Below are 13,328 nucleotides of genomic sequence, written 5' to 3' on the forward strand. Positions count from 1 at the left end.
TGTGTGTGTGTGTGTGTGTGTGTGTGTGTGTGTGTGTGTGTGTGTGTGTGTGTGTGTGTGTGTGTGTGTGTGTGTGTATAAAAAAATCAAAATCCCCCAGCAACCTTTAGATTTTGTATGCATATGTTAATATAGCAATGCCCATCCTGATGGAAGGAGCTGGGAAATGTTCCCATCAGTCCCGACGTGCTTTGGGAGCTCTGCCCTGAAACGAAGGAACAGCTTTGTGTGGCATCGCATTGAATTCGTATACAGTTCAGTTTCCATAGGCCATGTCTTTTTTTTGCTTTTTTCATTGAATGGCTGCAAAATATCCCTGTTTTCAAGCCATGCCCCCCATTTTTTTCAGGCTTCTGGTGGAGTTTAGCCGAATTCCCCCAACTGAAACAGCCTCAGATGTGAGCCCCTGTGTGCAGGGGCTTCATAGTGCAGCAGGAGGGTACAAAATGGTATTGCTAAGTCTTCTGACTCCATGTTTTCAGGGTTCGGGGCACAACTAGGTGTAAAAGCACTGCTAGCACAGATGTGCTCCAGTCAAGATTGTCCAGCTCGTTGGCAGCACGGAGTTTAAACCTGTATGTAGGCACCGTCTGTCGGTGACCGGGGTTTTGCACTAACAAGTCCCCAAGAGCTTTTCTCTGCTGCAGGTTTTTGGAAATCTTATTTGTATGCTGGCGTTGCCTTCAGCCTGCCCCTTGATTAGTCCCTGTATTCAGACTAGCTCCACTGCTACTCTCTATGGGGTCAGGGTGGCACGTGTTAGGGAACAGCAGATGGAGTAGGCATTATGGGTGTGGGGATGGGACTATATGGACCACAGCAAACCTGCATATTCAGGGGGGCAGCAGTACCTCTGCTGGCATGCTAGGTTGGCATGCGGGCTGGGGGAGATGCTTAGCAAATGCATTTTATGCATGTGTGGTCTAGACCCCTGGGTAGCACCTGAGTTTTTCTGTCTGTGTTGGCTCCGGGCACCGGTTTTGCTTGAACTGATTTGTTAGGGCGAGAGGGGAGGACTGGAGAGGATTCGGTGGGGGCAAAGGGGTTGCAGCAGGCCAGGTGTTCTTCCTCTAACATGTGAAAGCAGCACGTTCTCCTCACGGGGTTTCCATTAAGGTGGGTAAAGCAGAGGCACATGCTGACAAATACAGGCTGGCTCCAAAAATAAGTATGCATCCTTTAGGAAAGGTCATCAAGGATGATTCTTGCTTCCTTGGAAAACCGCAAGCTGAACCTACCATGCATCTTCCTGTAGGTGCTTATTGGGCACCCAGGGTGACGGCCCGAGTGGTGCGTGGATGCACGCGTATGCGCGGCTTTTTGAGATGCCTTGTATTAGACAGTTTAGTGGAGCAGTGCAGCCACTTGCATCCGCCTGTAGGGAGAGGTTATCCTGGTCCTGCCAAATGAATACAAGTCATAGAAAACGACAAAGGGTAGAGGAAATCTTAATGCAATATCAAATTAGACAATGAGGGATGAAGGGAGCTCAGGAGGTCACATCTAGTCCAACCCCCTGCTCCAAGCAGGACCAGCCCCAACTCCATCATCCCAGACAAGGCTTTGTCTACCTGGGCTTCAAAACCTCCAAGGATGGAGACTCCACCACCGCTCTGGGTAACCTGTTCCAGTCGACGTTCAACTAAACCCTTGCAGTGACCCAAGTGCGTTGCCCTCCCTGTATCTAACCCTCTGGGTTGGCTTTCCCCTGCCCCCAGCCCCAGCCCAACCTGCTGCCTTTCAGATCTCATCGGGGACAGGCGATGCTCCCACCTCCTTGCTTTTACTTCTGTTTTTCCAGTCGCCTCTCGCGAGGTGAAATGCAATTAGCCAGACATCCCGGCAGCAGACAGAGAAATGGGGAAAGGGTGAGCTGATCCCTTAGAAAGGAGGTGGGGGTGGAAAAAAAACACCCAGCCCATCTGACTCCGTTCTTCTGAATTCTTGCCCGGAGGCTATATTTCTCCACTCCTCCCCATCCCCGTTTACCTAAGCAGGCTGGGCTCTGCTTTTTTTTTTTTTTTTTTTTTTTTTTTTTTTTTCCCTTCTCATTAAAGTTTCCAAGGTGCAGCAGCTGCCGCCGGAGTCCGGTCCGGCGTTAGGAGCCTTGTGTGCTGTTGTGCCCCGAGGGAACAAAGAATCACTGTGACACATTCCTCGCTGCTCCTTCTTGCGGTTTGCAGTGTAAATGCTCCCCATCCCCATCCTGTGCGTCCCCCGCCACCCCCGGCTTCCTCCCCCTCCGCGGTCGGAGGCAGGCTGGATGCGAGGCCCACCTGCCTGATGTCAACATGGGTGTGGGCGCGGCGGAGGAAGAATGCGCCGCTCCCAGCCCCGCTCAGGTAATTAATCCCCGCGACTGACAGGTGGCAACAGGCGGCCTTTGGCTGCGGCTCTCGGAGAAAAGCCCTCGGAGGGAGGATTTTAATGGCTCATCCACGCAATCCGTGTGCGTCTGGCAAGCGGCCGTCTGCACGCGGGGCGCAGGGGGGCGAGGGGAGAGCGCGCTCCGGCAAGGGAAGGTCCCCCCCGCCGGCTGGGCGCGTGCCAGGTTTGCATCGCGGCCCGGCAGAGGCTCTGCGACAGGGGTGCAGCTCCGTGGGTTTCTAGGGCATGGAGAGGGGCAGGAAAAACGAGGTCCTAGGGTCGGGGACTTGATGCTGGGCCTCAGTTTCTCTCTTGGGGAAGAACAGGGGTGACGCGCTCCCTCCTCGCAGGGGTGCTCTCTGGATAACGAGCCGACCTGCTGTTGCTTTGGGCACGGCAAGCGCTCAGACAAGCCGTGACCGGGAGGGAGAAGAGAGTGCAGCTTTATCCCAAACCTGCCTGGCAGGAGGATGGATATGCAGGGTGCCCTCAAGCACATCCCGCAGACATGGCCTGACCCTGAGGGGACAAGGAGACCTCCTCCAGGAGTTACTACCCCGGGCCCTTCCACGAGAGGCTTCACGCGAGGACCCCGTGGAGCTCTTGAAGCCCTGCGGTAACGCTGACCCATCTTCAGCCCTCCCTGTCTGTGCTTTGGGGCTGATCCACTGCAGTGCTGTGCATCAGTCCTCATAGGAAGCCCGTAGGGCAGTTTTGCTCGCTCACGCCCTGTGCAATTTGCACGAGGTCTCGAGTGTGGCCGGCAGAGGCTCTAAGCACTCGCTGTCCTGTGGAAACGGCCAGCCTGCAGGCTCTTTTGGGTGGACGGGGTTTCCTTCCCTCTCCACGTTTCTCTCCTCAAAGCCATCTGAAGTTGAGTTTTTTCTGAAGCAGTCTGTGTGCTTCTTCGGCTGGCGCACGCGGTCCCGTTAGCTCTGCTTGTGGACACCCGCAGTTGTTGAGCTGAGCATATGACCAGCAGAAGCAGCCCCCTGAATTGACTGCGACCCCTGGAACAAGTATGAAAGCACAATACTTTAGTTAGGCCAGTGGTTCTCAGCCTTTTTAGGCCTTGCTTAAACTCCAGATCCCCAGTGGAAAATGCCAGCTCTTGGTTTTCGCTCGTTTTTTGACTACAGAGGAACAGCAAAGCAATTCTGCCACTGCAAAGACTGTAACTGTGCAGAACGGTTTGCACACTCGGGGTTCATGTTTGAAGGCTCTGGGTTTATCTTGTGAATCATGTTTGCACACTTAAGAGTGCATCCAAGTACATCCCCATCCATCTCACATTTTTTTAAGCAGGGTGTCATGGGATCACGGCCCTAGGCCCTGGCAAACCAGAGCCCGTGTCACACTGGTGATGGGATTTTCTATTCCTGAAGCACTTTCGGTGGCAGTTGGACAGCGAAGAAATAGCTGCTAACCAGTCGTTGTGAAACTGCAGCCTAAATTCAGGCTACTTGGGATTGACTTGAACCAGCAAGTGAGCAGCTGGGGGGGGTATTTCATCGTGTCTTAATTTGAGCAGAAAAGACTTGAAGAAATGGCCTTGCATTTGCAAGCTCACATCTGAGATGGCCTTTTTTTTGGTCATAAGCATCTGGCCTTTACAACACACATCACTGGCTTTGGGGCGAAAGCCTGGTGGGCCAAAGTGCCTTGACTGTTTTGAGGGCAAGGATGAGATTACAGGGAGGTTTCCTAAGTAGTGTTTTGGGGGATTTTGTTGCATCAGGGTTAGTTGTGCAATGCAAGTCACGTGGGTTTTCCACTGAACAAGTAGGACAGTTCCTTCCAGGAGACTGATTGACTCTCTTTCTCTTTTCTTTAGCTGAAAATGCTTCATTTGAGAGTTGCAAGTTGTTTTTTTTCCCCTCCTTTTAAACCTTTTGTTGACACACCTTCAGGAGAAGGGGGCTTGTTGAGAAATCAGACAGGTGTCGGCTGATGTTGGCTGGCATGTGCACGTATTGCGATACCGAATTACCCGCCAAGATGCCAAGAGTGTGTAATATAGGATGTCTGCTCAGGCAGGTGGTAAGGGTAGGGCCAGAGTCGCTGGAATGCTTTTTTTTTTTCTTTCTTTCTCTCTTTCTTCTTTCTTCCCCTTTAAAACATATTATTAGCCAAAGAGCTGAATTTACTGCTGTTGTGAGCAATCCCTTGCAGTCTGCTGATTGGGACATGACAGATAGTGCTTGAACCCCCCAGAGAAAAGGCTGAGCAAAGATGATTTTTTTTTTTAATTTCCCCTCCCTGTCTTAGCTGAGAACGTATGGCTGGGCTGCCTTCCTGGTGCTTTTATATTAAATAACCTTGTGTTCCTGAAGCCTAATCGAAATTCTCTCCATGTTCGGGATTAGCTCCCCGGGCTGTGGCGTTGGGGCAGCTTTTGTTCCTGCTAATGGATAATAGCAGTTGTCTTGTTGCAAAATGACAGGCCCGTTTATTGAGTCAAGCTAATTTTCAGCCTTCTCCTCCCGAGCGGTTTAATTTCCGTGCTCTGTGTGCAATACGGGGCGAGAGCACAATACCGAGCAGCCCGCGACACAGCAAAATTAGTCTCGAGAAGCCGGGGGTAAACCCAGATTATTGACACTATATAAAACAATATGTGATCCAAATGGACCGGACGTGCCAGGATTCTCCCTTTTTGTTTTTACCGTGATATTGCGTGACAAACCTTATTCCCATCACTCCTTGGATAATCTGTAATTTGGTCATTTGTGGATCGGCTCCGAGTTCCCACTGGAAAGCCCATCTCTCTGTGCCCAGAGCTGGAAAAACCACAGCCTTGTTGCAGCATGGCAGTGCTTCTTCATGGGTGCAGCAGGTCTTAGCCATTGCTTTGGGCAACTTCTACCATGCCGTAAGCCCCTGTCAGTCAAGCAGTTCAATATTGATTGAATATTATGAACCTCAAGAGACACCTGTAAAATGTCTTTTACAAAGCGTTACTGTCTGGAGTCTCTACTTCATCCCTGTCCCCAGGTCTGCCATCCCCAAGCCTTTGCAGCTCCTGGCCAGAAAATTGGAAGCTGGGGTTGACGACCACGCGGCTTCCTTAGCCACGCAGGTTGCATCCTTGACTTGTCTTCTTACACCTTTAAGACACCATCGAGCCATGCTTTCAGCTCCTGTCCCCCTTCCACAAGTCCTCTCCTAGTAAGACTAAATTTTACAATTCTAGTTAGAAATAATGGAAGTCACGATTCTCATACCCTCGGTTTTTTAGGGGAAAAAAAGAAGACCGAATGCTGCAAGACCCAGAACAGCAGTGAGAGTTGGCGGCACTGCTGTCTTTGCGCATCCATTTACAAAAGGCTTGTGGTTAAGGTGCTGGAAGCATGTTTTTTATCCCAAAGTATCTTGGGCTGTTGCTCAGTCTGTTTTGCCAACCCTAGGGGCTAGTGGGAAGAGAGTCGGTTTTTGGTCTGGTTCGTAAAGGGCCGATCTGGTCTCCACATCTGGATAGCTCGGTCCCCTTGCTCAGCTTGCTCACCACAAGGCCTGGTCAGGTGGTGATGAGTTTTGTAGCGCTCGGTCCTTCAGGAGCCAGACTAAAAACCAACTCACTTTGGTTTATGCAGAGAAATAGCTGGGACTCAGGTGACCCCTGACCACAAGGAGGCTGGCAGAAATGAAAGCCAAAGCCAATTTAATATCCAATAGTGGGTACTTTAATATCCAACAGGTATTATTTAATATCCAACAGTGGGTACTTGATGGACAGATTTACACTCCGCGTAAATGGTTGCAACGGCAGATTTTACAGGTCCCTTGGCCCGACGTGAATTTGGACGCTGGCCCTCAGGAGATTTGCTGCAGTCAGGGAGAAGTGAGGCTGCGAAGATCTCCTGTCTTCTCATCTTTGCTGCTCGTTTTTTCTGTCTGTGGTCGCTTTGATCTTGGCCTCTCCAGCTCACGGGCTCAACGGTGTCTCCAAAGCATGGGTGGCTAGAGTGGGCCCAGGGAGCTGCAATGGGGTTAGGAGGAGGGCAGGCTGGTTACCCACCTGGGTCTGTGTCCTGCTGAGCTTGAGTCTGTGTCTTGGAGTTGAAGTGCTCTGTGCTTTTGCGAGAACTTGCCTAGAAGTCGAGTAGGATTTTTGCTGCAGAGGCCTGGTAACGGGCAGGCCTGTCCAGGCTGTTCATTGCACTAATTGAAAGGTCAGATCCAGCATCATTCATACGCGCTTCTTGGTGACCGCTGAAATGCCCTTGAACTTATATCCACCTGGATGTGAGATACCGTCAAATGATGTTATCAAACCAATTCCTTTCATTAGCAGCAGTGTTACCATTCAGTCTGGGACCAGGCTCCAATACTGAAGCTTTACCTGGACACTTCTTCTCCTGGCCTGGAGGTCATGAATTTTTTGTCTCACTTTTTGTCTTGATATTTCTGGTTAAATGAGACTTAAACCTACCGTTCTGTCTATTTTTGCTCATGGGCCAGGGCATTAAGTCCAGTCATCATCTTGTGTCTTTTGCTACGTTCAGATTTGGGTCCAGAAACAGGTGCGTGCTACTGCTCAACCTGTAGCCTTAGCAAGGTCCTTGCTGGTGCATGGTTTCCCCCGTACGTGGGCAGGCCGGCAGGTAGGTGGTGTGTAGTCTGAAAGTTTCCTATGCATGGGTTTGCATGGTTGAAGTATCCCCAGTTTAATATTAACTTCAGTCTTACTCATTCTTGTTCAGAGGTGGTTCAGGTACCTCTGTGTTGGCCAAGCAAGGTCTGCACTTGCAGGAAGATGTTTGACAATTTTGATATTCATCCTGACTCCCTCCTGGGTCATCTCTAGTCATGACTGCCACATTTCTATTCATGTTTCTATCTGTTTTTCATCTAGGGGTTTTGTTAGAGCGAGGAAATTTTGCCATGAGTTTAGCCTGCTGGGAGCTGTAGTCGGTGCCTCCGGCTTCGATCTGCAGGTGCGCTCTGTTTTGCTTGCTGCTGCTCTCCTGATGTCTGGTGAAGCGATCCCAGCAAGTAGATGCATTCATCCCAGTGAAAGTTTTTTAGTTTTGGGAGTTAAACCTTTGGTCTGCTGACATTTCCACTCCTATACCCCCCTGCCCAGCGGTTTAATCTAGATATGGTGTTTTCCATTTGTTATCTGTCCTGAATCATTGGATTCACGTCCTGCTGCGTTTCTAAAATATGGTCCCTGCTTGCAGTATACACGTTGAGGGTCTCCCAGGTGACAAGTGATTGGCATGAGCTGTTATCTTTTAGACCAGTCTTGGAGTTCGCCTCAAGCATTTTGCTGTTAAGACCATCATTCGCTCCATACCTGGGCAGATTTTTTGGCATCATAACGCTATCACCCTAGCCCACGCTGTTGGGATTGGCCTAGCATTGTCCTCTTTGCTGTCTACCTCTTGTAATACCTGTAGACATCGGGCATGTTCTCCCCTGCAGCATGTTCTGTCCTCCTCATTAAACTGAGATGTGATGTACCAATGCACATCATTTCCAGAGTTGCATAAGGGTTTTTGAGTGCCCAGCCTTCATTCACAGGACTTGGAGATCCAAATCTGGGAGGTGGTTAACTCTGCCTTCATGATTTATATTGACCATTTGAAGCGATGACAGCAGCACAGATTGTAACTAGATTAACATATTAAGCAACGTGCTGTTGCTAAGTTTCCCACCATTTTAAAATGTGAGCGGCTATTTTATTTTGTAATTAAAAACGAAAAAAACCAAAACGCACCACCTTGAATATGAAATAGCAGGTTAAAAATAAGCCTCTGATATATCAGCATCTAGAGCTTGTTTCGCAATCAGTCTTTTCTAATTGATTGGCGCGTTCCCCATTTCCGCAGGCTGGGTAAATCCTTTGTGCGCTTTAATCTCTGGCCTGCAGGCACATAAAACACATTGCACAATTTCATCTTCACCTTTTAGCGATTTGGTTTATTTATTTATTCTTCAACTTGAAACATTTGCAGCGCCTCGGCCATGGGGATGCGAGACTCGGGAACGAGGCAATGGCATGGAGCGAAGGAGGAAGGGACCTGCCCTGTTCCTCTGTCTCCGCTGCCGGTCTCCCAGCTCTGACCGTCTTGCAGGTTGCAGTGAGCAAACTTTTGAAATGCAAATAATTCCTGCCCTATCAATAACTAATCCCTTTGCTGTCAAATCACCAGCCACCCGCCTGCAGATGTGACGGGCACTCCTGCGCTGGCAGGAGATGATGGCCAGCTTGTGTTTGTAACCTGTATGTACCTGTTGGGTTCTTGTTTGAACAGTTGGGACCAGGGACATGAGCCATGGCAGTGAAAGGCCTTTTCAAGAAAACAAGCACTTTAGGGTTTTTTGCTTTCCTTCTGCTGTAAGAAATTAATAGATGGATGTGGGAGGATGCCAATAATTCCTGTGGTTAGTGTGTGGTTAGTCTGAATGGGGGAGTTCCTTGCTTTAAATTCCCCAGAACATCATGAAGAGAATAGAGGCCTTCATAGCTGAGCTTGAGTCACCAATTTTCTTTATGCTTGGACTAAGGTAAATAAATAGCCTTTTTGTCACTTTTTGAAGCACGTCCCTTGGTCAAGTAGACTGGACAGCTGCCTTTGATGGATACAGCCTGGAGAGAGGCATAGATTGCAGCGTAGCCAGCCCTGTAAGAGCTTGCTTAATCCATTGTGATCGCGGGTGTGCACACAGGCATGGCTAAAGTCCCTTCGGCACTCTGCTCAATGGCGTTGGGTTCAAATTTGTGGCGAGACCTCTCTCGAGACGGTGGCCAGGTGGAAGGCAGGAGCACGGTGCGCTGTAGCGGTAACTCAAAGGAGCTGGGACGTGGTGGGCTGTGCACGTGGTTGCATCTGACCTCCATGGTGAGGAGTTGCTTTCTACTGACCTACACGCCCTTGAACTCTGTGCTGGGGTGTTAGTGCCATGCCATGCGTTTGGGCTGATCAGTTGGTCTCAAAAAAAAAAAAATCAGGCAGTAATGCTGTGCTTCAAAGTATAGCTAGTACTTTGGGATTCCTGGAGGAAGATTGTTGTAGAGGTACTTGAGAGTATGAAACTTGAAGGCCTCTGAGGTCTAATCTGTACCCACCACGTACAGGCCTAGGTCCAGCCCTCCTTTTAAGTGGCTTAAGTAAGCCCTCCTTTAAGTGGCCTAAGTAAGCTGTCTAAGTGATCTCCTCTTGGCTACCTGTGCTCCAAAGCAGTTGTTTTGTACCAGGAAATGTACATAGTGTCTGTGGAAGTCTTTGGGATGCTGGCCACAGAAAAATCAAGACTAGCAGGGAGGAGGAGGGAAGGGCACAACTACTGTTTAGCCTACTAGCCTAGTGGTGAGGGCACCTAGGCAGGGAGCAAGAGACCCAGCTCATGCTCAGCTCCAGCGAGGGCCTAGAATAGAAAATATCTTGCAGCAAAGACCACGTAGTACTGGACGATGGGTGGGTTGGAGCCATGAGCACCCTTCACTGTATACATGGCAGCTCTCTGGGCAGTCAACAGAGGAAGAGGAGTAGACCGCGAGGGCTCAAATGAGACGCAGAAGGGCGCATCCTTGTCTGGCTTCTGCCCCCAGTGACGTATTAGATTTATTAGTTCTTGGATCATATGGAAAGAAAGCTGTGGGACAGGGGCATGTGCCCTAAGCATAAGGCTGCAAGGTGACAGGCCCTTCCTGTCCCTTCCTGTCTTACCCAGGGCTACTTACCTTCCCAGGGCAGCTGGGTTAAAGGGACCTGAAATGCCACTTGGGCAACAACACCTAGCAATGCAAGCGCCATTTGCTCCTATACAGGTGGGATCAGATCTGGGCCATAATCCCTAATGGGTAGGTGCCCCAAACCCTCATGCAAGTTATGACCAGAACGTTTCATTCAGATGCTTGGCGATCTAAGGCCATTGGGGGCCATGTGTTCTTCTCAGCCTGTTAAAGCAGCAAGAAGTCGAAAGGATCCACCATCCACGTTGGTGGAAGGATTTAGTGACCTGATGTGGTTGGGGCACACCAGGTGCCTGTAGCCAGCAGCGCGCAAGGGATGGAGGTGGCTAATGTCAGTCTATAGCTGCTTGCTGAATATTGTAGGACTTCTGGCTGCAAGTTGGCCTGGAGTTCAGAGCTTGCCAATGCTCAGAGAGGCCCATCTTCAAAAGCAGCGCCCATCTTCGATATAAAATGGGTCCAAAGAGGCTCTGAGGGCAAGTTGGCCATGATCACAAGGTGCTTTTTGGCCACGGTCATATCCGCATGCCTCTTAGCCCCACCGCCGACCCCGCTGACCGCTCTGCTCTTCCCCTCCAGTATTCCACCGAGCTGAAGAAGCTGTACTGCCAGATCGCCAAGACGTGCCCCATTCAGATCAAGGTGATGACCCCGCCGCCCCAGGGCGCCGTCATCCGCGCCATGCCTGTCTACAAGAAAGCCGAGCACGTCACGGAAGTGGTCAAGCGTTGCCCCAACCACGAGCTGAGCCGGGAGTTCAATGAGGGTAAGGGGCCGTGGCGTGGGAGGGCTTTACTGGGTGACCTGCTTGTGGGCTTCACTCTTCCATGTCCACTTGGTTGGCATCGGACATCTCTGCGCTGCTTTAGCTTGTGGGCACACTGCAGGGCTGAAGCAGTGCCCTCCTGGCTTGGACGACCTCGTCCCTCCCCTCCGCAGACTCGCTTTCTCTGAGAAGCAGCTGTTCTTCTCAGGAATGATCTTCCGTGCTGCTAGGACAAGGATCTAGTGACAGGATGCAATATCACCCCGAGTCCTTAATCCCGGCTTTAAAGACAGGGGGAAGTTTGCCTCGAAGAGGGTAGTGTCAAGGGCTGGCTGCACACTGTAGCCGGTTCTACTTCCCGTTTAATATGAATATATTGATCTAATGTTAATCTGCAGTCTCACGCACTGATCTGTTACTGATCTCCGGTTACCCGTTTCAGATTTCGGGTGATCAGTTGTTCCAGGCATGGCCTGCGTTCTCATTTTTGCAAACACAAATTTTGTTTGTTTTACCCAAAAAGATGGCATTCATTTAGCTTTAGATACGGTTCATTTTCTATTCCACTTGTTTGACCTGGTGCACGTAGTAGCTGAAAATATATCAGGAAGCCTGGCTGCTGCCGTGAAGAGGCTTTGATCCGATCTCTTTTAATAGACAAATGCAATGATAACCAGACATTCAGATGGTTTGGGAAGCATGGCTGGGTGGGAAACATTCAGCGAAGCAGTCTTTGGTCAGAAAATGCCTTTTTTTTTTTTAAGAAACCGTATCAACGTTGATCAAATTTTGTTTTGGAAAAAGAACTTCTGCTGAGGAAGGTTTTGATTTGTTCAGAATAAAATGTTTTGTCTTTTTCTCTTATTATTTTAAAGCAACTTTTCTTGAAGAACATCCCTCCCTCCCCCCACCTTTTTTTAAAACATAAAAGAAAATGACAGCACTGGAGACGATTATTTTTACTGTTTTTGCAAACCTTGTAGAAACCGAGAAGAAAGGATCTGTGCGCTGCCTGCGAGAAGTGGTGGCTTTTGACAGGGGCCATTGAGTTGACTTGTATTTCTTTTCATTTGTGCCTCCTTTGGGCCCAGGAGTGGTAGGAAGAGCATGGAGCCTTGATTGGAAAGGAAGTCAAAGCTTTAGGGCTTCAAAGGAGTGGGGTTGTTTCGTACTCAGGCTTTTTAAGGTTTTCCCGTGGAGCTGGGCTAGTGTGCTACCATAGGACTCTCAAACCCATAGCCGGGTGAGGCATCCTCTCTAGGGGCGGGATGGTGCAGAGGTTAGGGATTAGCCTGCCCAGGTTTCATTTCCCACTCCACTATGGTGTTTTGTGCGACCCTAAGCAAGCCCTCCCCCTCTTCCCTGTCTCATGGCTGTGCTGTGAGAATAGGGCAGTGCATTAAAGGTGAGGTGCTCGAATGCTAGATAAAGAGGGGCAATGTGAAGGCATCTGTAGCAGCATGGGGCCTTTCTCCGGTAAAAGACCCTGCCAGTGAATGAGCTTCCTTCACCGAAACACTTCTCCCCTTCTCTTCCTTTCCATCTGCAGGGCAGATCGCTCCTCCCAGCCACTTGATCCGAGTGGAAGGAAACAGTCATGCACAGTACGTAGAAGACCCCATCACGGGCCGGCAGAGCGTCCTTGTTCCCTATGAACCACCCCAGGTAAATCAAGGGCGAAGGGCTCCTTTCTGCTCCCCCTTGAAGGCACCACATTGTGCTTCCACAGTTCTCCATCGCATGGTACCGCCGTCCTGGATGCCTATGGGCTGAGAGCTGAATTGCCCTCATCCCCACGGGATCTGGACTTTTCCAGACCCTGAGAGATCCAAGTATTCCAGTCTGGGCCCATCTTTGGGGAAAGCAGATTTCCTAGCGGGGCAGGGATGCACATCCTGCCGCCCGTTGACGTGGCTTCTCCCAACGCAGGTTGGCACCGAGTTCACAACGGTCTTGTACAACTTCATGTGCAACAGCAGCTGCGTCGGAGGCATGAACCGCCGGCCCATCCTCATCATTGTGACACTGGAAACCAGAGAGTGAGTAGTGCTGGGAAGTCGACGGCAGAGTTTTGCCCTGTTTTTGGCAGGCAGTGCTGCTCCCTGGCCCCATCCTGACCAGGATGGCTTGTTGAATTCCTTAATATGCAAGAGCTGGAGGTTATTGCAGCCTCTCAAGCCAGGGTTGGGCAGCTAATGGGGATGCTGGCGGTCTGGTCCCACCTCCACATGACTTGCTGTGTGGCTTTTGGAGACACCTGTAGCCTGTGTGTTGGCTTCCCCATTTGCTACGTGCAGACAGTTTTGCTTTAGGGATGAAACCCCTTGCATATAAAGGGCTGAAGAGGCAGCCATTTCCACATCTCTTTTTCCAACTTTACTGAGCATTGAGTTTCCTGCTGGATATTTTGCCAAACAATAAACTCTCCTGCCATGCAATTGTATCTCAGGTGTTAAAAGTGCAGACCGAGATACAGCGATTGGTAGGGTGCTA

The 13,328-nt window shown here is 50.1% G+C and overlaps 1 protein-coding gene across 3 annotated transcripts in view; it reads left to right on the forward strand.

Annotated features, from left to right (window-relative positions):
- TP63 (tumor protein p63) overlaps positions 1 to 13,328 on the forward strand; it is a 105,746-nt gene that overhangs the window by 73,585 nt on the left and 18,833 nt on the right. For all 3 annotated transcript variants that reach the window (XM_019503473.1, XM_019503474.1, XM_019503475.1), the window contains 3 exons: positions 10,649 to 10,835; positions 12,385 to 12,500; positions 12,765 to 12,874. In XM_019503473.1, coding sequence (XP_019359018.1) covers positions 10,649 to 10,835; positions 12,385 to 12,500; positions 12,765 to 12,874 — 413 coding nt within the window. The remainder of the gene's footprint in view (positions 1 to 10,648; positions 10,836 to 12,384; positions 12,501 to 12,764; positions 12,875 to 13,328) is intronic.

Source organism: Gavialis gangeticus, unplaced genomic scaffold (genome assembly GCF_001723915.1).
Source record: "Gavialis gangeticus isolate Ggan-Ray unplaced genomic scaffold, GavGan_comp1, whole genome shotgun sequence".
Classification (NCBI taxonomy): domain Eukaryota; kingdom Metazoa; phylum Chordata; order Crocodylia; family Gavialidae; genus Gavialis; species Gavialis gangeticus.